Source organism: Motacilla alba, chromosome 8 (assembly GCF_015832195.1).
Source record: "Motacilla alba alba isolate MOTALB_02 chromosome 8, Motacilla_alba_V1.0_pri, whole genome shotgun sequence".
Taxonomy (NCBI): Eukaryota; Metazoa; Chordata; class Aves; order Passeriformes; family Motacillidae; genus Motacilla; species Motacilla alba.
Genome location: NC_052023.1, coordinates 29,473,794 through 29,497,080, shown reverse-complemented (window position 1 = coordinate 29,497,080; position 23,287 = coordinate 29,473,794). Strand labels below are relative to the sequence as shown.

The 23,287-nt window shown below is 46.7% G+C and overlaps 1 protein-coding gene across 5 annotated transcripts; it reads left to right on the top strand.

Moving 5' to 3' along the window:
- The first annotated feature begins 8,360 nt into the window (after positions 1-8,360).
- Positions 8,361-17,414, top strand: GORAB (golgin, RAB6 interacting). Of its 5 annotated transcripts, none has more exons than XM_038144686.1 (5): positions 8,361-8,535; positions 9,506-9,863; positions 11,228-11,329; positions 13,055-13,195; positions 13,500-15,687. In XM_038144686.1, exons 1-5 carry the CDS (start codon positions 8,472-8,474, stop codon positions 13,528-13,530), a joined length of 696 nt encoding a protein of 231 aa, XP_038000614.1. In that variant the 5' UTR covers positions 8,361-8,471; the 3' UTR covers positions 13,531-15,687. The 5 variants fall into 5 exon arrangements, with proteins under 5 accessions (XP_038000614.1, XP_038000615.1, XP_038000612.1 ...); XM_038144684.1 differs by lacking the exon at positions 13,500-15,687 and adding an exon at positions 15,708-17,414 and having other exon boundaries at positions 8,368-8,535; XM_038144685.1 differs by lacking the exon at positions 13,500-15,687 and adding an exon at positions 15,708-17,414 and having other exon boundaries at positions 8,369-8,535; positions 9,506-9,851.
- Positions 17,415-23,287: the final 5,873 nt, after the last annotated feature.

Here is a 23,287-nt window from a genome sequence, read left to right as displayed (position 1 = left end):
TGAGGTTTTCTCTGAGGTTTTCCGAAGCCCTGAGCAAGTTGGGGAAGATCTCTTTTCATGACCAAACAGTCTGTGGGAAAAATCCATCAGTAGATTTGCATGGAGGGAACAGTTTGGGATGTGAGGCAGATGCTCTCTCGATTGTTTTGTGGCTTACACAGAAAGCCTGCAATCTTTGGGGCTTCACATAAAACCTGGAGGACAAAGGTCTCCTCTGTAAAGTCAGATTCCCCAAATGAGGCCGATTTCAGCAGTTGATCTTCATTTAACACTCCCAAACCAGATGAAAAATTGCAGACTGAATGTGACCACATGTACTCAGGAAGGATTTCTAGTTGCTGGTGCACAGGTGTTGCTCCAGGCAGGACACAGACGTGCCCTGATGTACACTGCTGAATAAATAATCCTGCTTTTCTGAGCGGGACAGTCCATGCTGGACTCAAAGTTAAAGCTGGCTTGTTCTCAGAACTCAGGATATCTGCTTGTCCTCCCCAGCTCAGCTTCAGTTTCTCTGTTGGTGAGTGCATTGCTACACTGAGCACGTGGACAGGGATTGCAGAGCCTTTTCTCCTGCTAGGAGAGGGGTCTGGAAACAATTACAAGCTGCTCATGCTTAATCACTGGGGTAAATCTTAAATGCCTGGCTTAATATTTTGCAGGACTGAAGATGGCATCTGAATTTTTGCGGTGTGCAGGTTACCCACCAGAGCACACAGACTTTGACAGTTCTATTCTGTGCATGTTATGGGGGTCTTGAGAGCCCCCCAGCTTCTTGAAATTTAGGTACAATTTCAAAGGAAAACTAAAATGCAAAGGGGGAGGAAAACCCCTGAAGTTTGTGCAAATTGTCAGCTCAGTTATGTTCTTATAAACCTTTGCTGAACCTGACCATTTGTACCTCGCACTGCACAAGAAGGGAGTTAAATTAGTTGAAAAATAAAAAATTAAGTCCCCTGTGAAAATGAAGGCAACCAAGATAACTCACAAATCTGGGCTGAAGTCAGTCAATGACAAGACAAAACAATAGAAGTCTTCCTTTACTTCCTTAAATATTGAAATGTTTCATTTCAGCATTTTCAGGCTGAAGCAGTTTGCTTTATTGAACATTATTTAGTTTGACGCTTTCTTTTTTCTTTTCATTTTCAATAGACCTAAATTTAAAAGGAAAAGGGTTGTGGTTTTTTACATTGACTTTTTTAAAAGATGGAATAGTCTCCAAGCAAACCAGAAGATTTTGTTACTGGTCAAGCAAAGTGGTTTTGGTTGACCCAAAATTAATCGAGCTTTCCTCATTACATTAAGTCTTTCCTCTTAGTTCAGCCCCAAAACCAGAATCTTCCACCACTAGAAGAAACCAGTCATCCTTGTTTTCACCTTCCTGCTGCAGCAGTCAGGGATCTAATTTTGGTTGCTCCTGTTTCAATCTTTATTATTCTCCTCTCGATGTATTGCAGGATGAGCTCTGTGATACCAGAGTTTGCAGCCAGGGTGTGGTACAGATCTCTCTCCAACTATCTCAGATACCTCACCAAAGAGCTGCTAAGCCTCCCTGGCCAGCAGCCTGCTTGTCTGCAGGCTTTATAGCTCCACTTCAAACCCAGCCAGTGACACCAACACTTGGAAATCCTCATTAGTTCGTGCCCCTGGTAAGCCTGTGGGTGTCAGCTGGTGTGCAGTCATGGCATTGTTCAAAAACTAAAGTAAACACTCTCTTCCGCAGAAAGTGCTGGAAAAAAAAAGCTTCTACACAAACATTGTGAAAGGCAGCAGCCAGCTGATGGGGGAAACTCGCCAATGCCACGGCAAGGAGTTACCCACTGAAGCCTTGGCGAGATCCAAGCACGGCAATCCTTTGAAAACCTCCTCACAGATCCAGCCTTGGCAAAGAGCAGTTCACAGAGAGCATCTATAAACATGTGGGGGTTTATATCTTATTTTTGTGTGCTTGTTACAGGGACAAAGCATCGACATTTTGTGAACTTTATTGCAGGAAAGACACAACGTTTCCTCTTAAGAACTTCCAAATTTGTAGCAGGCATTATCTGCGTGGCGGCCAAGGCTGCAGGTGGAGGCAGGAGCTGGGGGGGCACAGCCCCTCTGGACATGGGCAGAGTTTGTTCAGGGTGACACTGGAGGGCTGCACACACAATTTGCTGTGCTGTCTCTGAGCAGTGCTGAGGATATCCTGGCTGACCTGGGCTCCCCTCACCTGCAGGGCAGTACCAGGCAGCTGAGGGATGGAGAGGTCCTAACCCTCACCTCTGCCTGGTGCAGCTTAAGCGTTTGCAGGATGGGGAGGGGAAGCAAACTGGTGCATGTCCTGAGATACCTGCGGCTTGCTGGTCTCCAATTGGTTCCTTGGTTCTTCTGCCTTGTATTTCTTCTTTGTATTTGTGTTTCAGATACCTCCAGAGACACTGAACAAGGTGGCTGTGCTCTGAACGAGGCTTCATGGAGAGTGTCTTGCTGCAAGGATACAGGAAAGGTGAGGGCTTGTTTTGCAAACAGGTGAGGTGTTGTCACGCGTCCTCCTTTGGTGCTGCACACGTGGTGTCCCTTCAGCCATGTGGGCTGAAGGAGAGTCAAAGCAGCCTGCACTGATTGAGACACAAAAGCAGCACTTGTGGGGCTCTTTGTGGGAATGCAGCAGGATGGGAGCAGCATCGCCTGCCACTCCCTGAGGGTCAGCAGCATTTCCCTGCAGAAGGGAGTTGTCTAAGCCCAATATGTTGTGTTGCAGAGCTGGGAAAGGTGAGAGGACAATATCCTCCTTGTGCAGCTGGAAGGAGAGACGTGAACTGGCCAACAGACACCGGGCTCGGCTGTCACGTTGGGGCCAACTGGCATGTGATGGTAATAAAGTGATTTTCACATCATATAATACCCTACTGCAAATACATCTTACAAGCACTGCTGGCTTTTGGGTTTGGCAGCCATCTGTCCTTCTGCCTTGCCCTGAAAACACAAGAATTTCCCACACAGACTCACTGTCTCAGAGGTGAAACGTGTCTTTTTCACAGACTTTTTCAGGAGCTGCACGGCTGACTGGCACCCAAAGTGATCCAGCTGCTGGTGCCGATGTGAGCGCCCATGGGGAGGGGGATGGGGCTGTGACAGCAGCGGGAAGAGGTGGGAATGGTGTGGGAAGCACCACAGTCACAGGAACAAGGCTGGCAGAGGTGTCGGGAGCTGGCCAGCACTCAGACCATAAATGATGCAGAAAGCAATGTTGAAAGTTGCAGGAGCAGCCTGAACCCTGAGTCTGTGGGTCCCCATCTCCTGTGGAACCTGCGTGGAGATCCACGCACCTGAAATCTCCAAAACCTGCATCTCACTCTCCCGGGGCTTTACTGACTTTGCCCAGAAGATGTTTCTTTTTAAAAATACCTGAATGGAGATTGGTGTGGTGGTCCTCAGTCAATTCTCTCCACCTTTTGCTGCCCTGACTCCTCATCTCTAACCTGAGTCTCACTTTCTTCTTCACCTATACTCCACAGGCCCTGAAAACACATCACCCTCTATCTTTACAGCTGTACTTTATATATTTAAAGACGATTATCATGTCCTCTCCCCCACACTTCTCTCCCATCCAGACTAAACAAGCACAATTCATTCTCTGGAGCGTGTAACAACAAGAAGTTTGTTTGATGAATACTCAATTTATTTAGCGCAGGGGTTCTAATCACTCGAGTTATGCCAAAGATAACAAACCTTCAGCAAATTTCCCTTCAAATCTTTAGTTTTATCAACTGTTTTGACAGCTAGATTATAATTTTTACACAAAGGGTTAGAATGAAAGCAATTGCTTTCTAGTTTTTCTGTATAAAGATCTGAATTACGACTTTTACATTAGGCAAGGCAATTAAATGCATTCTAGAACTGTCATGAAATATTAAACTTGGGGTTATAAAAAGTATTCTTTTAATGATTCATAGTATCTTTTAAAAGGAATTAGCTGCAACAATACTTCTTAAACTATATAAAAATATATATCAGTAATTACTCATTTCCACTTATTTTACTGTTCAGCTCCAGTTGTGCCAGCCAAAATGGTAAGTTTATAATCTTCAGGATATTTCTGGTAGTAATTCATTTTATTTTATTTTATTTTACCAGCTTTTTTTTTACGGCACTTTAAATTAGGCAGGGTTTAATCCTGTTTAGGTTTTCTTTTACACAAATATTGTAAGATGAGGAATTATTACACAATATGTTTGTCTGTATGGAAAATTTCTCTGAAATACTCACAGTGAAGAAAGAAAGAATCAAAAAATGTCAGTAGGAATTTTTTTTTTATGTTTATGTTGCATGCTGAGCTTCCTTCCAGTTCAGATTTTAGTTTTTGAAAGCTGAACTTATCTTAAGGTAAAAGCTCAAAAGTTGAAACATGAAAACACAGGGTGGGGGCCTGAAAAGCTGAGAAGTGTTGAGGCTCAGTTTCAAAGCAAACACATCACTGTAATGAGAAGTGTCCTACAAAAACACCCAGCTCTGCACGGGATGCAGAGAGGAGCAGGTTCAGCCCTGCAATGCTGTGGAGTCCCTGTGGGACCATCTCCCCCCAGCTTGGCTGCCGACAGCCCAGAGTAACCTTGGGAAGTTTGCCTCTTCCCCAGAAAATGGGTACAGACCCACAAATCAAAAGATGTTGAAAACCTTTGGTTTATCTTGTTTAAAAAACAGGGAGTTTTGTGTCACTTTTTTTCACTCAGTAGCTCTTTAGATAAGTGGATTTTGGTTTTCCTCTATGAAATTCTTACAAACCAAAAGATTGCCTTGGTCCCAGAAATGACAGTGCTGACTTAATCCCACTTACCAGGCAGTTAAGGAAACAGAAACTGAGGAAAAGGAATAATGCAGTACTTTTCAGTCCTCTGCTAAGAAAGTAAATTGTTCATCTCAGGCTTTGAAGCCTGAGACAGTCCAGCAGAAAATCAACAAAATAAATTTTCATGGATCTCAAAAGGGATTTTAAAGGACAAATTAAATCCAGAGTTATTATCAAAACAAAAGACTTGCTCCTTGCTCACATAGTGCCATAGCTTATCTGGACATGATGGTTCTTCCTAAGCCAGCCTGTGTTATGATCTGGTAAAGGATGGGGTAGTATTGACATGGATACAGTTTTATAGATGTTTTTTGGGTTTTTTTTTTTGTTAGAAAAGCAGCTAAATTGATTTAGGAATTTTTGGCTCTGTTATTTTCAGGATGTTTTTTCCCTAGGTCTCTTGAATTATATGCCGGAGTCCTCGGAAGCTCATGATAGGGTCTGAAATGCAAGCAGAAAGGAAACTCTCCTTCCCTATGCAAGCCCTTCCCTGTCCCACATCAGGCTCAGTCCTTTACTGGGAAAATGTTGCTTTGTGTGTTTGTGTGGCAGCATGAAGAGCGGTGCAAGAATGAAGTTTCAAATATACATCTAACTCAGGGAGCCCTTTGGCAGAAGATCTGATTTGGCTCCTAAAAACCCCACAAGTTTTCAGTATGAAACCGATGCAAATTGATGTTATGCCCCGGTACAAATTGCTTCTGTCCTGGGTTGAAATGTCATCTGAGGTCTGACCCTGAGCTCTGACCTGGGCAGCCCAATTTGCCAGCCCATGATGACATTTCCACGTTGATTTGGGAGCTGCACAAGAAAAGATGTTTTTGTGATCCGTTGGTGCTGGCTGCTTCTACTCACCAGACTCCAGGGCAATTAGGCCAAGAGAAAACGGATGCAGCAGTCAGGGAGGTCTCCAGGTCTGCTGTGAGAGAGCAGCTCTTGAAGCACAAAAAGATACAGGACTCAAATCCAGCCCCAGATGTAAGAGGAAGGTTTGTGGGGATATCTAACCTGGGGAAAAGGTTTCTATTTTCTCCTCATCTTGCCTCCTCCAGCTTGCACTGGAGCAGCCTTTGCCTGGAAAACACGTCATTCCTCGGTGGCAAACGTTCAGTGCCCTGTTCTGCTCACAGGACTTTAATCAGCCAGAGAACATGGCCAGCCTGTGTTTTCTGAGCCTGCTGTTGGTAAATGCTCCGTGAAATGACTTCACGGCGCCGTAATTGTTCCTGGAGCAAGCTGGCCCAATGGCTGGCAATTAAACCTTGGGCTGATGGAAACTGTTAACAGGGATTGCTGCCTTGCCCATAGCGTCAGAGTTAACAACTCCAAACTCTTTTTACTTTTTCTATAAAACACGTGGGAGCTTTGTGCCTGGAATATCTGCAGCAATAAAGTGGATGTGGTGCTTCGCTTTTGTTTGTAGTGCTAAAACTTGCAAGAAGAAAGAACAAGTGAGGTTCAAGATGAGATCTGGTGTTTGTACTTGGTGAAGCACATTCAGTCGATATCTCTGGATTTGGTACAGCCCATTACTGTGATTTAGACACCAGACTTAGACTCATGATTCTTTTACAGTCATCTCAAAGGGAATTAGGTGCCTACACCTTATTGTAAGCCAACCCTTGTAGGGCTGGCCAACACTGTTCCATTGTAAAATTCAAGCTGACACCTGGTTCTGCCATCTGGACTCCCTGGAGTCTGAGAGCGTTTCAGTCAAGGTTGGCTTATGGTTCTCATTCAGATGTCTCCTGTGCTCAGTCAGGTTTCCCAGAGAAGCCATAATCCTGTGTGAAGGGCTGCTGGGCATCCCTCTGCCCCGGCCTCACCCAGGAAGGACTTTCTGCATGAGATAACTGCGCTCTCCTTCTCCTCTGCTCAATCAGCTGTCACCATCATATTTTCTGGAAAAATCCCCTTGCCCAGGATTCTGCTCCTGCGAAGCTGAGAAGCCTCAGAGAAAAAGGAAACAATAATTATCTGATTTGCTTCTCCTGTGTTTTGCTGCTTTGGAATGCGTTTGGACATTGTTTACCCAACAGGTGGGTGTTCCGTTGGCTTCATGTGAATTGTTTTTATTGAATGGCCAGTTATGGCCAAGCTGTGTCGGGGCTCTGGAAGGAGTCACGAGTTTTTCATTAGTATCCTTCTAGCTTTCTGTAAGTGTCCTTTCTGTATTCTTTAGTATAGTTTAGTATAGCATTCTTTTATATAATACAGTATCACAAAATAATAAATTAGCCTGCTGAGAACATGGAGTCAGTCATTTCCTTCCTGCCAGGGGGCACCCCGAAAGTACAAGAATCGGCATCTCTGCTTGGCACCAAGGCTAAGCTGCAGGTGAGAAATGGTGGCACTCAAATGCCATCAGAAACATTTTACAGCCAGCTCAGGGAGTATTCCCCTCCAAGCAGTGTTTACGGGATGTGTTAGTCACGGGAGCTGCTGGAAGCGTGGCCACGGAAATCGCAGAGTCCTACACGGCCGTGGAGTCAGGGATTTGCTCAGGGAGGCAGCAGCGCTTCAGAGCTTGACTAATCCCTCACAGACTGGAGCTGAGCAGGGATGTGGAACTGGAAACATCCCCTTTTACTGCCCGTTATGTGCTATTTAAGCCTCCAGGCCCCCGGGCTGCTGCAGCAAAGCAGGGGCTCGTGCCTTTGTGCTCTCTTCTGGCTGTGTCCCTGTGGGAGGTGAACTCATGCACAGGGCCTCTGACAGGCTTGCAGCAGCCACAGGAGTTTGGGATAGGCAGGAAAATGCTTTTTTTCATGGATACTGGGGGATAATGCTGTAAATTGTGGGGTCTTTTCAGTTTATACCTAAGGGCGAAAGCGAATGCGTGCACTCTTGAGCACAATGGTGAAAGCAGATCTTAAAAAACACCAGGTTGGGCAAAATGGTATTTTTCCCTGATGGCCTGCCAGTGGTTATAGGAAAAGAGGGAGAGTGACTTTTTAAATGGGCAGATTGTGATGGGACAAGAGGGAACGGTTTTTAACTAAAAGAGGAGCGATTGAGTTTAGATATCAGCCCTGGAAATGTTCAAGATCAGGTTGGACAGGGCTTGGAGCAGCCTGGTCTAGTGGAAGATGTCCCTGCCCATCACAGAGGGTTGCAACTGCTTGAACTTTAAAGTCCCTTCCAGCCCAAAGCATCCAGGGATTCCCTGATTCCCTCGCAGTGTTGCCTCTGTAACTTGGTAGACATGCTGGAGCAAGATCTCACCTGCTCACAACTACTTAATTACGAATCATGAGTTGCATGGGAGTACGTGTGATGTCCCTTGAAGTTTGTTCGCTCTTTCCGGGAGCGACATCCCCTCTCCATTTCAGCCGCATTAGCCGGGACCCACTGCTCGCTCACAGGCTGGACTCGATGAGATCAGAAATCTTTTCCAACCTAATTGACTCTGTGATTCTTTACAGCACTAGGTTCTCAGGAGCCGCCAGGGCAGCTTTTCCCGGGGCACGAGCGACCTCCACCCACCCCCCACCTCTTCCCCCTCAGGCCGCCATCTTGCCCGCCCCGCCCCGCCGCGGCTCGAGGCCCCCGGCCGCGCTGTCCGTGGCGTTCGCCTGCGGCGGCGGCGCGGCGGCGCCGGGGCAGCCGCGGGGCCTGCGCGGCGGGAGGAGGAGGGAGCGCCATGGCCGAGGCCTGGGCCGGCTTCTCGCAGGAGGAGCTGCGGCGGCTGCGGGGGCAGCGCCCAGGTACGGACCGGACCGCGCCGGGAGCGCCCGGGGAGCGGGGGACAGTGGGGCCCGGAGCGGCGCGGAGGAAGAGCCCGGGTCTCGACACCCCGTTAGCCCTCGCAGCTGCACCTGCTTCCCATCGCCCCTCAGCGCCCCATCTCCGCAGCCCCTTCACCCACACCCTGTGCTTCTCCTCAGCCCCTCCATTCACACCCTGTGCTTCCCCTCAGCCCCTCCATCCACACCCTGTGCTTCCCCTCAGCCCCTATGCTTCCCCTCAGCCCCTCCACCCACACCCTGTGCTTCCCCTCAGCCCCTCCACCCGCATCTCTAACCCTTCCCTCAGCCTGTCCGTCCATAGTTCCACCTCTTCCCGGTCCATCCCCACATCAAACGCCTGCGCTGTCCCGGGCAGTCCCTCGCTTGCCCTGGGCAGCCCCTTGGTCCCTCCCATCCAGCCCCATCTCTCCCTGCTCCCCTCATGCAGCCCCTCTCTCCACCCGCAGCTTCTCCCACAAAATCCCCAAAATCCCTGACTTTCCGGGCCCCTGTCCTGCAGCCAGATCTCTGCCCAACGCCCCCCTCACGTTCCCAGGCTCCTCGTTGCCCGCGTGTCACCTCGTTCTTCCCCGTTCTTCACTTTACAGCCTCAGTTTGCCCACCAGGCTGGCAGGGACCCTTCCTTAGCCATAGATCTGCCTCGTCATGGTTTTCCCAAGAGTCACCTCGCTCCCACTTATGGTTTCTCTTTTAGGCCAGGCCTCTTAATCTTCCCTCTCCACACTTAGGGATCCCAATATCATTGAAAATTCCTGAATCTGAGGCTAACAAAACACTTCCAGCTTCCTGAGGTTGCCCCTGCATTGCCTTCCCATGACGCCCTGCCTTGTGTTTTCCTTATTTTGGTTTTTGCTTGCCCGGAACAGCTCTGTCAGAGCCCGTCTTTGATACTGAGGTTTGTTTTTTAACCCTGTTTCTCCACCGACAGATTTGTACGAGCCCTCAGCGCCGCCGCCGCCGCCGCAGCCTCGCCCCCAGGCTGTGCCCAAGACTCGGAAGCAACTGCAACGGGAAAAAGCTCTCCAGCAGCAGAGCCAGAGGCTGGGGCTGCAGGGAGGAGCAGCCTCTGTCACTCCAGAGCAGCTGCTTTCTGCTCCACAACCCAAACCTTGTGACCCCCAGCAGCCCGGGCCAGCACCTGGGGGTGAGAGGCAAAGGGACAGCCGAGAGCAGCAGGAGGGAGTGACACCGGCAGAGTCTTGCAATGGCAGGGACAGTGCCCAGCCCCGCCCTACAAAGCCCACCAGCCAAGTGGAGAGAAAGAAAGTGGAATTGTTAGTAAGTCGGTAAAATCAAGGGGTGGCGTTTGTTATTCTCTACTGATTTGTTCCTTGGTTGTGGAGTCAACTTTTGTGTGTCTGATAGGAAGCTCTGCAAGATCAAATAATTCCATTTTCTACCAGGCAGCACTGTGTGGAGAAGCACCAGTGGCTTCTCTAAGATTCTAGACTCAGAAGGGTCCAGGAGGTTCTTTTTTGCAGAGGTGGGCCTTGAGGGGCTGGTGGTTGTACTGCCTGGGACTGCCCTGCCCAGCTCCACGCTGGGATCACCTGCCTGCACTCCCTGCAGCAGGGCAGCAGCACTTTGAGAACTCAAAATGCTCCTGTGGGTGCAGCTCACCAGTGGGACTGGCTGTTCATCTCATTTTTGTGGTGGGAAGAACACAGACACTGCTTGTCTGGGGAGAAAACAGCTGGAGCTTTGCTGAGAATTTTTTCACACTGGTGAAAGCAAATGGCATTTAGCTGCAACAGTCACCTCCTGAATCTGCTGGATTCTTCTCAGCCTGAGATGATGATTCTTCTCAAGCCTGGATGCTTGAATTTAAATCTTACTAAAAATATTCCTGTGTGTGAGGTTTTAGGAGTAGGGGGATGAGGACAAATCTGAAGAGATGTGCAGAAATGTTTGTTAGTAGCGGAATTATTTGGGTATTTTTAAGTTTGGGCTTCTTGAGTGAGGGCAAGAAGAACATGGTGGGGTGGAAAGCAGCAAACAGTTCTTTGTTTCTCCTAAATCCTGCCACAAGTTGTGCCCCCTCACTGACAGTCTTGTAATGGCCTTCCATCCTTTGGGATGGTTGTATTTCTTAGGAGAGGTAACCTAGGAAATGGAATCTGTATCAGTCTTTGACTGGTGGCAAAAGCAGATTCTCGTTCTTCCTTGCTGCTTGTTTTCATTGTAACTGGTACCAACCTTTCATTTGTATCCATTTAATTATTTGGGAGCTGTGCTGTAAAGCAGACCTGGGAAAGAATCTGTTTTATGGGAAAAAACATTTCCGAAAAAGAGGCTGTGTTGGCAGACTGAACAGGTGGTGACAGCAGCCAGTAAGAAACTTGAAACTGCTTCTACCTGATAGGGAAGCACATCCTTTACATGAGAAATTCTGAAAAAGTGCCCCACGCAGCTTATTTGGTTATGCACATCTTAGTTCTGATCAGCAGGTTTCATCTGGAAATGTTTTATTGGTCTGAATGGCTTCTTGCAGATGATTCTTCTTTCCTCAGAACCAAAACCTGTTTGTAGTTCCTTCGTCTTTTTTAAGAGTTTGCTCCAGAATATATGACGGTGAATATTTACTTGCACTGTGGGCAGCAGGGAGAGAAATGAACTTCCTGTTAATTTTGATGTTCTTGTCAATGAGCAGGCAGGAAAAATCCCGATGGGAGATCCTCCAGCAGGAGCAGCGGCTGATAGAAGAGAAGAATAAACGCAAGAAGGCACTCCTGGCCAGAGCCATTGCTGAGAGGTGGGGCTGAGCCTGGGCAAGGGCTGACTCTTCATCTGCAACCAGTTTCATATCTTGAATTGAATTTCACTTTTTCCTCTTCTCTGTGCTCTGTGAGCAGCTGTGATGGACGTTTCCCTTGGATGACAAGTGCTGGCTAAGAAGTTGTGACTAAGCTTTTCACACTTCCCAAGCTGCAGCTCTGTGTGCAGATGATTACACAACTGGAGGATTAGCTGAACTCCTTAAATTTGTTAGTGAGGTCATGTTTGGAAGGTTGGGGTGCTCAGATGCCTGTGGGTGTTCTGGTTCTGATCTGTTTTGGCTGGATGTAAGGGAAGTTTATTTAATTTGTAACCTGTGAGAAGAAGCTGTTTCTGTTTGGACTTTTGGCTCATTAGTGTGTGAAAATGTTGAAAAGAGAAGATGACCAGCTTTAAGAAGGTACTGTTTTACCACTGAGTGACTAGAAATTATAAAATTGCGCATGCTCTCACAGTTGTTAGCTCTTGCTCTTCAGGGGACCAGGCTTTATGGCACCAAGGTAGTTTAAGACTCCAGGGAAGGCAAAGTTTGTAGAGAAGGATGTTGGAACAGCTGACAGTACTGCGTCAGAGACAGTGATGTGAGGTTTTCAGGCTTGCAGTGCTCTCCAGGCGTATATTATGTTCTGCCCATCAGAGCCCTTGGGTAGCACAGATGAACACAGCCTGTACTGTGCTAAAGACCTGAAAATTTCATTTTCCTTTGTCAGGCAGAGATAAAACACAAGCGCCTTCATTCTGAGTCACTTAGGACATCAAACATGGGTGTGGCCACCAGGTTTGGTTCTTCCTCCTGGAAACAAAGCCTGAGGAGAAACAAGACACGGAAGGTGACAGCTGAGGAGTTACTTCTGTCACTCAAAGGCCTTCCTCAGGCTCCCAGCAGTACCACAGGATGTCTGTTTCCCTCCACCTGCATCAGCTGGTCAAATGAGGGATGCTGGCACTGCCTGCACACCCAGTCTTGCTTTCAGGGACCTGCCTTGGGAGTAAAGCCGTGGCAGAGAAGCACCGTTTTGCTGGTGATGATGAATGATGGCAAAGTGAGGTGGTGTAAAAGCTTGTGGAAAGTCACTTGGCTTGCTTGGGAATGAAATCCATCAAAGCTTGTTGCCCTTAGTAACATTTCGTTTTCAGGACTTCGGAATGAATGGCCTAGTTGAAAAAGGTTACTTAAGGCTTGATTGAAATCCTTTGTGTTTAATGTAAAACTTTCCATTCACTTCATTGGGATTTGGCTGGGCCTTTTGGGAATAATTTTACAAAATGGAAATCAAGCTTAGGTTAGGTGACTTTTTGGCCCCTACTAACTGGGCTCCTTTGAAAGGGGATCTTTGCAGGACTAAAAACCCTTCCCCCTCTCACTTCCCCCCAAGCCATTTCCTGTTTCCTTACACTGAGAACTACTTAGATACAGCAGCTTCTTGTGTGTTTCCACAGTGAAGAAACACAATCCATTTTAGGCACTTTGATTATAGTCATTACATAATTTTGCCATAGTCCTTTAATAGCAGGCATTTTAGATCCCTGTGGATGCTAAAAAAGATCAAAAGCCCTACACCATAAAGGAGAAACCTTCCGAATAGGTCCTACAGAGGTCAGTTGCTCTGCAAGTGAAATGGGGCCCAGTATGTCAAGAAGAGAGGCTTGAAAAGGAAATTGAAACAACAACAACAACCAAAAAATCATCTTCCTTTTGCAGATCCAAAAGAACTCAAGCCGAAACGGTGAAACTGAAGAGGATTCAGAAGGAGCTGCAGGCTCTGGATGACATGGTGTCTGCTGACATCGGCATCCTGAGGAACCGCATCGACCAGGCCAGCCTGGACTACTCCTATGCCCGGTAAGCGAGGGGGGAACAGGGAGCAGCCCTGCCTGAGGGGAGGGGAAAATGCTGTTTCCTCTCACTGAAGCACTAATGAAGTGCTGTCACTGTAATATCGTGTAGCTGAAGCGGTCACAGTCTGGGGGGCTTTCAGATCTGGAAGTAAAAGTATGCTTTTTAGTTCCTAATTTTTCCCTTGGAATCTGGGAACTGAAGCAGGTTTTCTGACTGCAGACTGCTGTCACAAGACAGGTCCTGCTTTAAGTGTGCAGTTGTCCATAAGCCCTGCTTTATTGTTTCAAGGTTGTCTATTTCTTCTCAGGGGGAAAGAGGTTTTTCTTGGAAAGTCCTGAAATGAAAATCCTGCTCAGGGAAATTTGCTTGTTCATGACAGCTCTGGTCCTGCTGGAATCAATGAGACCAGTTAAGCTTAAAACATATAATCCTGCTGAAGCATTTTTGCAACTAGGACCAAAAATTGAAGGAAGAGGGAAGCTTTTAACCCTTCACAATGTGCCTTTAATCACTGTGGGTGTGATGAGTTCCTTAAAGGCAAGAAATGAATGGGAGCACCCCATTAGCTGTGGGTAAACCACAACATCAGTAGATAAACAGCAGCGTGTTTGTGCAGCCGGTTCATAAAGCAGAAATGTTCGCTCGCGGTTTTTGGTTCACCATTCAATGTGTTAAATGCTCATTTCTCCTTCTGACTTCTGCCGTACCATGACCACAGGCCAATAAAGCTGGTAATTAGCCTTGAAAAAAATAGCAGTGGTAGCTAAAATAATTAAGATCTCTTTGGTGTAATTATCATTTGAAATGTCTAAGATTAACTGTAGTTAGCCTGGCTGATTGCACGTGAACACAGAATTTCATGTGCTCAAGAGGAAAAAACATTTCAATGGATTTTAGGTTTCATCTGGTTTCTAAAAGCATTAAATGCTCCTGAAATCTTCTTACCCAAGTTTTGTAATAATGTATCTATTTGAAATGCTTACTGGCTGAAGAGCACAAGCAGCTCTTGACGTTAGGAAAGCAGTTTTCAAGGACAATAGCAAAGGGAGATGCTAGTAGGACAAGTGGGTTAACTTCACCAAAATCTTAATGACTTTCATTAATTTAGTAGGTGTTTTCTTGAGGGAAGTATTTGGCAATGTGAGGTAGATACTTCCAGTGTTGTAGTTCTTATGAGCCAAAGCCAATTTACTTTTAAGTGGAGTCTTTTAAAGCAGTTTCTTATTGTTTGCCTTTTGTTCTAGGGCTAAAACATAATGCATTTCAATGTGCTAAAGAGGGCAATGTTAAATAGTCCTGAGCACATAGCTAGTTAGCATCATTTGACAATTGCTGTGGAATAGAATTTTTGTAAATACAGTGTGACTAATAGGTGGGAATTCAGCCCAAAGGTTTAGCTGTGCAGATGTTTCCAGCATCGCATTGGTTTTGCCACTTCAGGTATCTGACCCAGAGAAATCTTGACTTTCTTGAGGGGGAAACATAAGTGAGCATCTTCTGCCCACTGCAGACATAGCCTTTACAGCTGGGTAAAAGTCACGTGGTTATTATATAAAAGAAGATACTTGGGAAGATTTTTCTATGTCTTATTTACTTCTGTTTCACTAAGCAAAGGACCTCTGCCATCTTTCTGTTGCTTTGTTTGAGCAGATACTGGAATCTGGTTTTATAAAAGAGCTGGATTCCTTATTCAACCACCTCACTAATACTAGTTTTATCAGTGCTCTGTAGTCAAGCTGCAAAAGCCTTTGTGTGTTCCCTTCCCTGATGAGCAAGATTGCATCTATCTTTTGATTAGAATTAATACACAGGTTCACTGATGTAGTGAAAGTTGCATCATTAATGTGGACACCAGCTATTAAAGTGCTAGATATTCTCTGTTAACTCAATAAATACTTGGAATATTCCCTTTTTGCTGTATTTGTCATGGCAGGAAGTGCAAATTGGCAGGAGGTGAGTGTCAGGACGGATGCTTGCAATAAAATTCTACATCTGTGTTGATGTCACGTGCTGTGTCAGTCTGTGCTGCCCCTGATTTTCTGAACATGGTTACGAGCGGCTAGAAAAGCACATGATCCAAATGTCAACGTGCTCCATCGAGCATCTGTATCTGTGGGGGGGTGGTTGGGCTAGAAAAACACCCGACTCTCTGTGGTGTTTCAGTTCACTGAGAGGGTGTTCATTAGAAGTGTGAAAACACTGCCATTTCTGATGGGTTCTTTCTGCTGCCAGTGATGCATCTCTTCAAACAGGCAGTAAAGATGGGTGTTTGAGATGCAACCTGAGCAAGTTGACTCTTGGGGTATACAACAGCAGAGCCCCCAGTGTCCAGAGAAGTTTCGATCGATTCACTCTTATTTTTTCCCTCTTGCTAATGTGGCAGCATGTCATGAACAGCTGGCACAATGCATTGCAGAGCACGTTGCATTCCAGGGCTTCCTAAAGTACCCGTGCCTGTGTCAGAGTGCGAGGTGCTGTGAGAATTAACCCTCCAGAAATGCTGGTGGTTTTGCAGGAAGCGCTACGACAAGGCCGAGTCGGAGTACGTGGCAGCCAAGCTGGAGCTGCAGCACAAGACAGAGATCAAGGAGCACCTCACGGAGCACCTGTGCACCATCATCCAGCAGAACGAGCTCCGCAAGGCCAGGAAGCTGGAGGAGTTAATGCAGCAGCTGGACGTGGAGGCAGATGAGGAAAATCTGGAGCTCGAGATCGAGGTGGAACAGATGCTGCAGCAGCAGGAGGCAGAAGCAGGGAGACGATCCAGCCAGGCACACAGCCACGCTGGGACAGCCCAGGAGAACCCTGCTCCCTGTGGTGTGGGGCAGGAGAGCCAGCAGGCTGACCATGCTGCTGCTGCTTCTCCTGCAGTTTCTGAACAGTCTCAAAACCCCAGGACCAAATCCCTCTCCAATGTGGACAGCCAAACTCAGGCAGTAAATGTGACTTCAGGGAGCTCCCCAGCTTGTTCTGCCACATGACCGCTGGATGCGGATAAGCCAGTGGTTATGGATGAGGTACTCTCTGCAGGCTTGTGGCTCTATGTTGTATCTGGGCTTCAGCAGTGCCAGTAATCACTTCATTTCTCTGTTCCTTTTTATTGTTTCCAAATTTTAAAGGCTCTTTTCTTTCCTCAAGACGCGTTTGGGGTTCATCATCTATCTTCATTCTTGTGTACGTTCATGTTCTACTGCCCAGCTCTTCGTGGGCTTTTGTACCTTCCTGAAACAGGACACTCGAAGGCGAACAGTAGGGTTTGTCCGAAGGTTTTCAGCTTTTTGATACTCAAGGATGCCTGTTCTGAGCAGTGTGCGAGAGAAAGATACCTACAGGAGAAACCTGGGTCTGCTTCAGAACACATTCTGACAACTGCAATAGGATGTTTGTCTTCCTTTGTATCCATAAGGGATTAGTTTCCAATGGTTTCTCCTGCTGTCAAACCCAAGTGCTTACACTAGCTGCCTTCAGAGGGGTTACTCTTTCCTGATTTAAGGGAAATTTGCATATTGAGGCAAACTGCAAAGTCAGTTGTAATACCTCGTATTTATCACTTCCTTTCAGACAGTGCTGAATCATGAAGCTGTACACTGATAACACTATTAGCTATGAAATCACAGCTGCTAGGGCTTAACAATAAAGATGGGTTACAGTTTAAGACATTGCAGAATGTAGAAGTAGAAACACACAAAAGAGACTGTGTTACATTTAAAGCTGTTCCATTGCAGAGATTTTCTCTGTTATAGTTGCCTCAAAGTGCAAATAATTAGCCAATAATTCATTTTGTAATGAATAATCCCCACAGTATATTGGAAATAAGCCTATTTTTGTAGAACATTTAATGCATTTTCCTGCCTGAAGAGCAGGTTAGTACCCCAAAGAAGTTCAGCTGATTTGCTCTATTGCTGTTGAAAGCCTTTAAAAAGCTATTCCAGGTGGAGAAAGCCTCAGGAATTAAAAGAGAACATAGGAAAATCTCCCATAGACTGATTGCAGCTGCAAACTCCGCGCTCACGGTTAACCTCTTGGTACCAGGGAAGTGTGGGAATGGTTCCTGGAATGCCTGACCTGGACGTGTTGGGTGTGAGGTTATGAATGAGTTGCTGAATGATGCCACCGAGTCTATAAACGGGACAGTGATTGTCTCTATGGCTTGAACAGTGGAAAAACATGTCACTACATTTCAGTTTTATTCTATTAATAAATCAGTGCATCTTGTACGCAGTGTGTTTACTTTCAGTTGTGATATCTGAGACTAATACAGGGATCCAAGCCTATTTTTCCACAGGAGATGATAAATGGTAGAATCAGATACGTCCTTTGGCAACTTTCCGCTGGGTGAAAATAAAACCTCAAAAAAGGCTGTTCCAAAATATGGAAATGCATGAAGTAAAGACATGGCAGGATACAGCTTGGCAGGAATCTTTCCAACTGACTCAGGGCAACATTGGAAAATCTCTCCTGGTGCCTTCCATACACAGGAGAAAGTGGGATAAATATGTCTCCTAGAGCAGCCACTCATAATTTGGGCTAATTGGAGTTAGAATCTAACTCCAGAGTCGTATTAGAAATACGTATGAAGCATTGCTCTGTTGCTGGCACACTGCATTTCCTGTTACTTTGCTGGAAAACCTGACCTAAAAGCAGAAGATTTTATGGTCTTGTGAGAAAATTGTGAGTGACTTCCTTTGCTGTGTCTGCTGTTGCAGGACACCTTGTAGCAACCTGCTGATGGTTTTCAGAATGGGATACCAGTAAGTGCAGCGATAATCATTCCTGTATCATTCCTGTTTCCATCCTCTGCAGCTGTCCCGAGTTGTTCTCAGGAGATTCAAAGGCCTAGAGGATAAGTCTGTTCCTCATTACAGTTGTGTTCAGCTCGTCGGGGACACACAGAAGAGCTTCTGACAGAAGAGCTGAATTTGCAAATGGTATTTACAGAAATCACACAGACGCCATTTTGCATATAAATTATGGTTCTCTGGTAGGCTAAAAAGTGGTTAGAATATTTCTACACTTTGTTGTCACAGTTAAGATTATTGTTCAAACTCTGAAAGTGATGTTCCAAAAAATTCCAAGTCCAAAGATTGTTTGACAGCTGCTTAAGGTTATGAGTTTCCTAAAAGGGAATAAGTTTATATGCAACAAAGCTGTTTAAAGGCTGAAACATTCTTGTGTACCATTCTGATAGTGCTGGTGCTGTTTCTGCCTGAGAGGGAAGATGCTGTTAAAATCAGCAGTTTCTGTTCTCTTACAAGTCTCTTGTTGCAGTTCCGGCCAGTTCTCTTTGTCTTTAACTTCTGAGCCTGTGAAGTGAAGTGGACTGGCTGGAAGCCACGTGAAACAGCTGTATGGAGTAACAATAGCAGCCCAGCATCAGGCTGCTCTTGCTGGGCAGGGAGCTGAAGAGTTAATTTGTTTGATCTCAGCTGTGAAGCCTTTCTCTGACGTGTGATATAAACCACTACCATGGTGTCAGTTCCACTTTGGAAGTTCACAAATGTTTTGATGGGTGCCAGTGTGCCGGTTTAAAATTCCCCCTGTGCCGGAGCCAAGGAGTCCAGTCCTAATTGTAACAACATGTGTGCTGGTCAGAAATGCCAGGAGATGATTTTGGTGCAACAAAAGGCTTGTTTTTTTTTTTTCTTGTTTCTCCTTGAAGGAAAGAGAACTGTTGGAATTGAGGCTCCTCAAGCAAATCCATTTCTACCTTTGTAGTAGCTGATGTTACAGTGTTTGTCCTGCTGCCCCAGGTGTGCACTAAGGGCACGCGTGCTGTCCACTTTTATGTCTTTTCAGAAAAATGGGAAGCTCAGCACAGCTCAGGAATGAGTGTGCAGATTTTTAGTGAGCACCTCTTGCACAGGTAGAGGTAAAAGTCTTGAGTGTGAAGTGGGCTGGGGTTGAACACCCATGGCAGAGAAAATGGAGACGTGTGATGTCTGACAGTAACACTGCAGGGCTTGGCACGGGGGACTCTCCTCTGGCAACGTGGCCATTCCTGTATTGGATCACCACATTATCATTATGGGAAGAACTGGAAAACACCAATGTACACCACTGAGAAAGTTACAAAGCACAGTATAATTATCCGTGTTGCATTTTGGCCAGGATGTCAGGATTAGCACTCCCTCCTCTGTCAAGAAATGTTTAAATGAGCACAGATGGTCATGACTCAGCCTGGGGTTCCCATGGATGCGTAGAGCATGGTGTAAAACACTTGGACAACCCCCAATCTGATTGTATGTCCAGCCAGATGAAGCTGGGCTCTCTAGAGGTTTGAGCATAGGGGAATTTTCTGGGGAGGGACTCAGGTCCTCCATCAGCCATTTTTCTTCCTAATACCTTCTGTGATGCAGTGGAGTCTTTCCTTGGAGCCTGGATCCCATCTGAACTGAATGAGGAAAAAACTAGTAAGAGAGAAACGTAGAGACTGGCCTAGCCTAATGGCTGGGCTACTGTGTTACCTGATCAGCTGCATAAGGAACATGCTAGAGAGGGATGCTCATGGCAGCTTAACCTCTGAGGAAGTTCTGGAGCCCAAGAAAGGGGCAGAGCACTGTTGAATTCCTTCCTTTGCTGGGAAGGAAGGAATTCCTGCCTTCCTTTTCTGTCTAGTCCGTATTTTCTGCTTAGGACAGTAGAACCTCAAGATTTACTGTCCCTAACTCCCTTCTGTCAAGGTTCAAGATGGGATTAAACACCCACACCTGAGGCCCGGGACTTCACCAGATGCACCTTATGTGGGATCTTGGAGCATCTGCACGTCCTGGATGGAGGCTGGTACTTGAGTGGGGTTCTGTGTAACAGTGTCTTGGGTATCTGTGCTCCTCTCCTGCCCATGCCTGTATACACGTAGCTGTGTATAAGGGTTCATGCTGTTGCTGAGAGAGAGCTAAAATTTTTCTGCAGGCCTGATCCATCCTAGAAATCCTATGTTCAGCATTTATATGGTGTTATATCATGATCCCTTTCCTAATTCCATGGATATCAGCAGGTGTGGCATGTAATGGACAAAGGGTTTTGCCAGTGGCAGTGCAAACGGTGTAGGGACGTGGGCTGGTATTATAGAAACCACATGCTTGTTAAGTGCCCTATTTAGGCTGGTCTGCATGGTCCCATTAAAGCCAGTGTTGGCTGCTTTGATGGGGCACAAGAGTGGTTTCCTTCATGGTTTCCCTGATTTATGTCTCAGCAGAGAACTCGGACATCAGTGGGGAAAGACCAAGTAACAAGAGAAGCGAGCCAAGTCTCACCCCCTCAGCATGATAGGACATCAGATCCTCCAAATCCCTGCCTTTGGCAGCCTGTTAGTTACAGGGTTTAAATCATGCCTCTTAAGGCTCTGGTAGAGACACTAAAAAGCCTGGGCCTTTCTGAATTAGGGCCTGGATTGTGTAGTTAGGGTCATTTTCTCAATTAGCTAAACATAAATCAGTCTAACGAGGCACTTGGGAGCATTGGGCAGGTTTAGTACCTTGTCCCTCCTGCCTCTGTCCTTACCACTCCCACCTGCTTGTTTGGCTGATCAGCCAGTGATTTTATTTTTCCATGCTGCCAGTGCTGAGCAGTGGGTTTTGATGTCTGAACTGGTTTTCACACCTGGCACATGAGTGCAGGAGGGGAGAAGTGGGAGAAATTGCTCTCGGGCAAGAAAGTAAAACACCTCTTACAAGTGGCAGGGATTCAACAGTCTCAGCACTCTAAGCCACACTATCCTTCAGGGGCTGGGAATGGTGTCCTATTGAATAGGCAGTGGTGGGTGGTGACATGAGTGCAGAAAGTCCAGCAGCAGCAGGGATGTGATATCTGGGACTGGAAAGCACATGTTGGGGCTGCAGCTCTAGAGCTGGGTAATGGACACATGACTCCTTTCCCAGGAGCCTTTCCATTGGCTCCACCATGTGCTGTTTTCTGGAGACTGATGGAAATTTGGGATGGGATAGGTTGCCCTGTACCCAGTTCAGCCCAGTGCTGTGGTGGAGCCTTGGGATCCATTTCTGCAGGCAGCAAGAGAAAAGCTTGGAGGTTCCTCACAGCAAAGAATGAAACCCCAAGAGATGAAAGAACCCATTGCACGATTTGTGATGCCATTGAAGTGGATAAAAATCAGCCCAAGGGAAAGCTGCAGTGTTGGGGATATCCCTTCAGTCTCTTACATTGCTCATATTGGGGAGGATGTGGCAGAATGAAAGAACAGAGTCACTTCACCCAGACGATGCACGGGCTGAAGCCGTGCCCTCCCTCAGTCAGCTTTCAAAGGCTGGAGCTGAGTAAGACAAAAACACCCAAACACCAAAAAGATGCTTCGTGGGTAATAAAAGTGAAACATAAGTCACAAATCCCTGAGTGATGGGCTTTTTTAACTTTCCCAGACAAGGTTTCTTTACTCTAGCAGTTGGTAAGGGCTGGTGATGTATCTGAACATGATCAACTGATGTGATCCTCTCTTGTCCATGTTACCAGGGCTGAATCTCACCCTTCAAATGTCTGTCTGACATTTTTCTCTCCAGTACTTGGTCTTTGTTTGGGTTTGCTGGTATTTCCTGATTATGTAGGGCCAAATTGAGCCCCAAATCTCAGCCTGGGAAGGCGTTGCTCTGAACTTGCTGTGCCTTGGGAGCCCTCACATACTGTGATGGGTTTGTAATGGAACAGCTCTAAATGCACAATTGCTGACCTTGTGTTGCTCCTGCATTAGTCCCTAAGTGTCCTGAAGGAGACCTCACGGAGTTATTTCATCTCCACAGCTTCCTCCTTCATGGAGCCAGTAAAGGAGGAGTAGAGCAAAGCACAGAGTCACTCCATGAACTACAGGCTTAGCAATGGTGCCTGGCTGGTGATGGATACCGAGCGAGGCTGTGGCTGCTCTGCAGTCCTAAGTCCAGGAACAACAGAAACAGGAGCCCTTCAGCTGCCTGCCCTGTAGCTAAAGGGCAGCTGACCTTCTTGGCCACTGCCTCCACGTGGGCTGCTGTATCCCCAGGAGAAGTGAAGGGATGGAGAGCTCTGGAGTCATTCCTAGGCAGCAGGTACCAGCAACTCCCTGCTGTTGTGGCTCCTTCACAGGTAGGAGCTGGGTATCCTGCAGATGGTGTTCAGCATGCTCCCTTCCTTTTTCCATGTGGGAGGGAAGTCCTTTGTGCTTCACTGCCCTAGGAGGTCATGAGCCATCAGCCCATCAAGGATACCTCACTAGAGGTGTTTATTGACTGTGTTTAAGAGTCACAAAGTGGCTGTCCCTTGGATTGTTAGCTTGGGCAACAAACCCCTGGCAGAGCCATGCTGTGAGCCTCTGCCAAAATCTCTGCTGAGTACACTCGCTGCCTTGGGCACATGAGCTAGGTACAGCTCTGCCTTTGCAGGCTTAAGTCACTTTGCCCATTCCAGTGTAGACAGACACTGTCCCTGTCCCAAGGAGGGGTTAATCCAATTAATTTTCTTCAAAGTTTCCCAGTTTGCATCTGGAGTAGGTTTCTGAGCATCACCCCAAACCCGCATCACGCCCTAAATAGTTCTGCAGCTGTTTAGGTGATGACTCTGGTTGCTGATGGTGCATTTTTCATTGTCTGTGGTGCTGATGGTCTCCTAGAGGTTGTGTCTCTGGCTTGGCTGTCGTGTGAGCTGCAGCTGCTCCCACATTTTGGTGGTTTGCTTCATGGAGAAGATGATTCTCTTTGGCATGAGGATGTGCTCATGAAGAACCAGGTCCATTCCAGGCTTTTCCTAACGTGCTTCTCTGAGCCTCCAAGAAGAACATCCTGCAGCTGTTTTAAAAAGTCATGCCTCATTCTCTGCAGGATTTTCTTCTTGCTTCCAGATCTCTTTTCCCCCCCATCTGCTAAAATGCCAGTTGTTTTCTTTTCTTCATTCCTCAAATCAAAATATTTAGCAGTGGACTTTTCTCCATGACATCCCACTGCATCCCTTAACTACTGTGGAGTGTTCATCAGTCTCACTGACATTAACCAGTTCTGCAGAAAAACAGCACTGCCAAGCAGGCAGGCTCCACTCCTGGACAGTATCTGGTACTGTCAGTGACAGTCCCCCTGTGAGTCTCTCAGGGATGATGCTTTTGCTGGCAGAACTTGAGAAGCT

Bases quoted from the DNA above. Each gene is read 5' to 3' on its own strand.
- GORAB (XM_038144684.1), top strand. From the start codon at position 8,472: ATGGCCGAGGCCTGGGCCGGCTTCTCGCAGGAGGAGCTGCGGCGGCTG. The intron at 8,536-9,505 runs GTACGGACCGGA...CTCCACCGACAG, and splicing joins GCTGCGGGGGCAGCGCCCAG to ATTTGTACGAGCCCTCAGCG. The intron at 13,196-15,707 runs GTAAGCGAGGGG...GTGGTTTTGCAG, and splicing joins CTGGACTACTCCTATGCCCG to GAAGCGCTACGACAAGGCCG.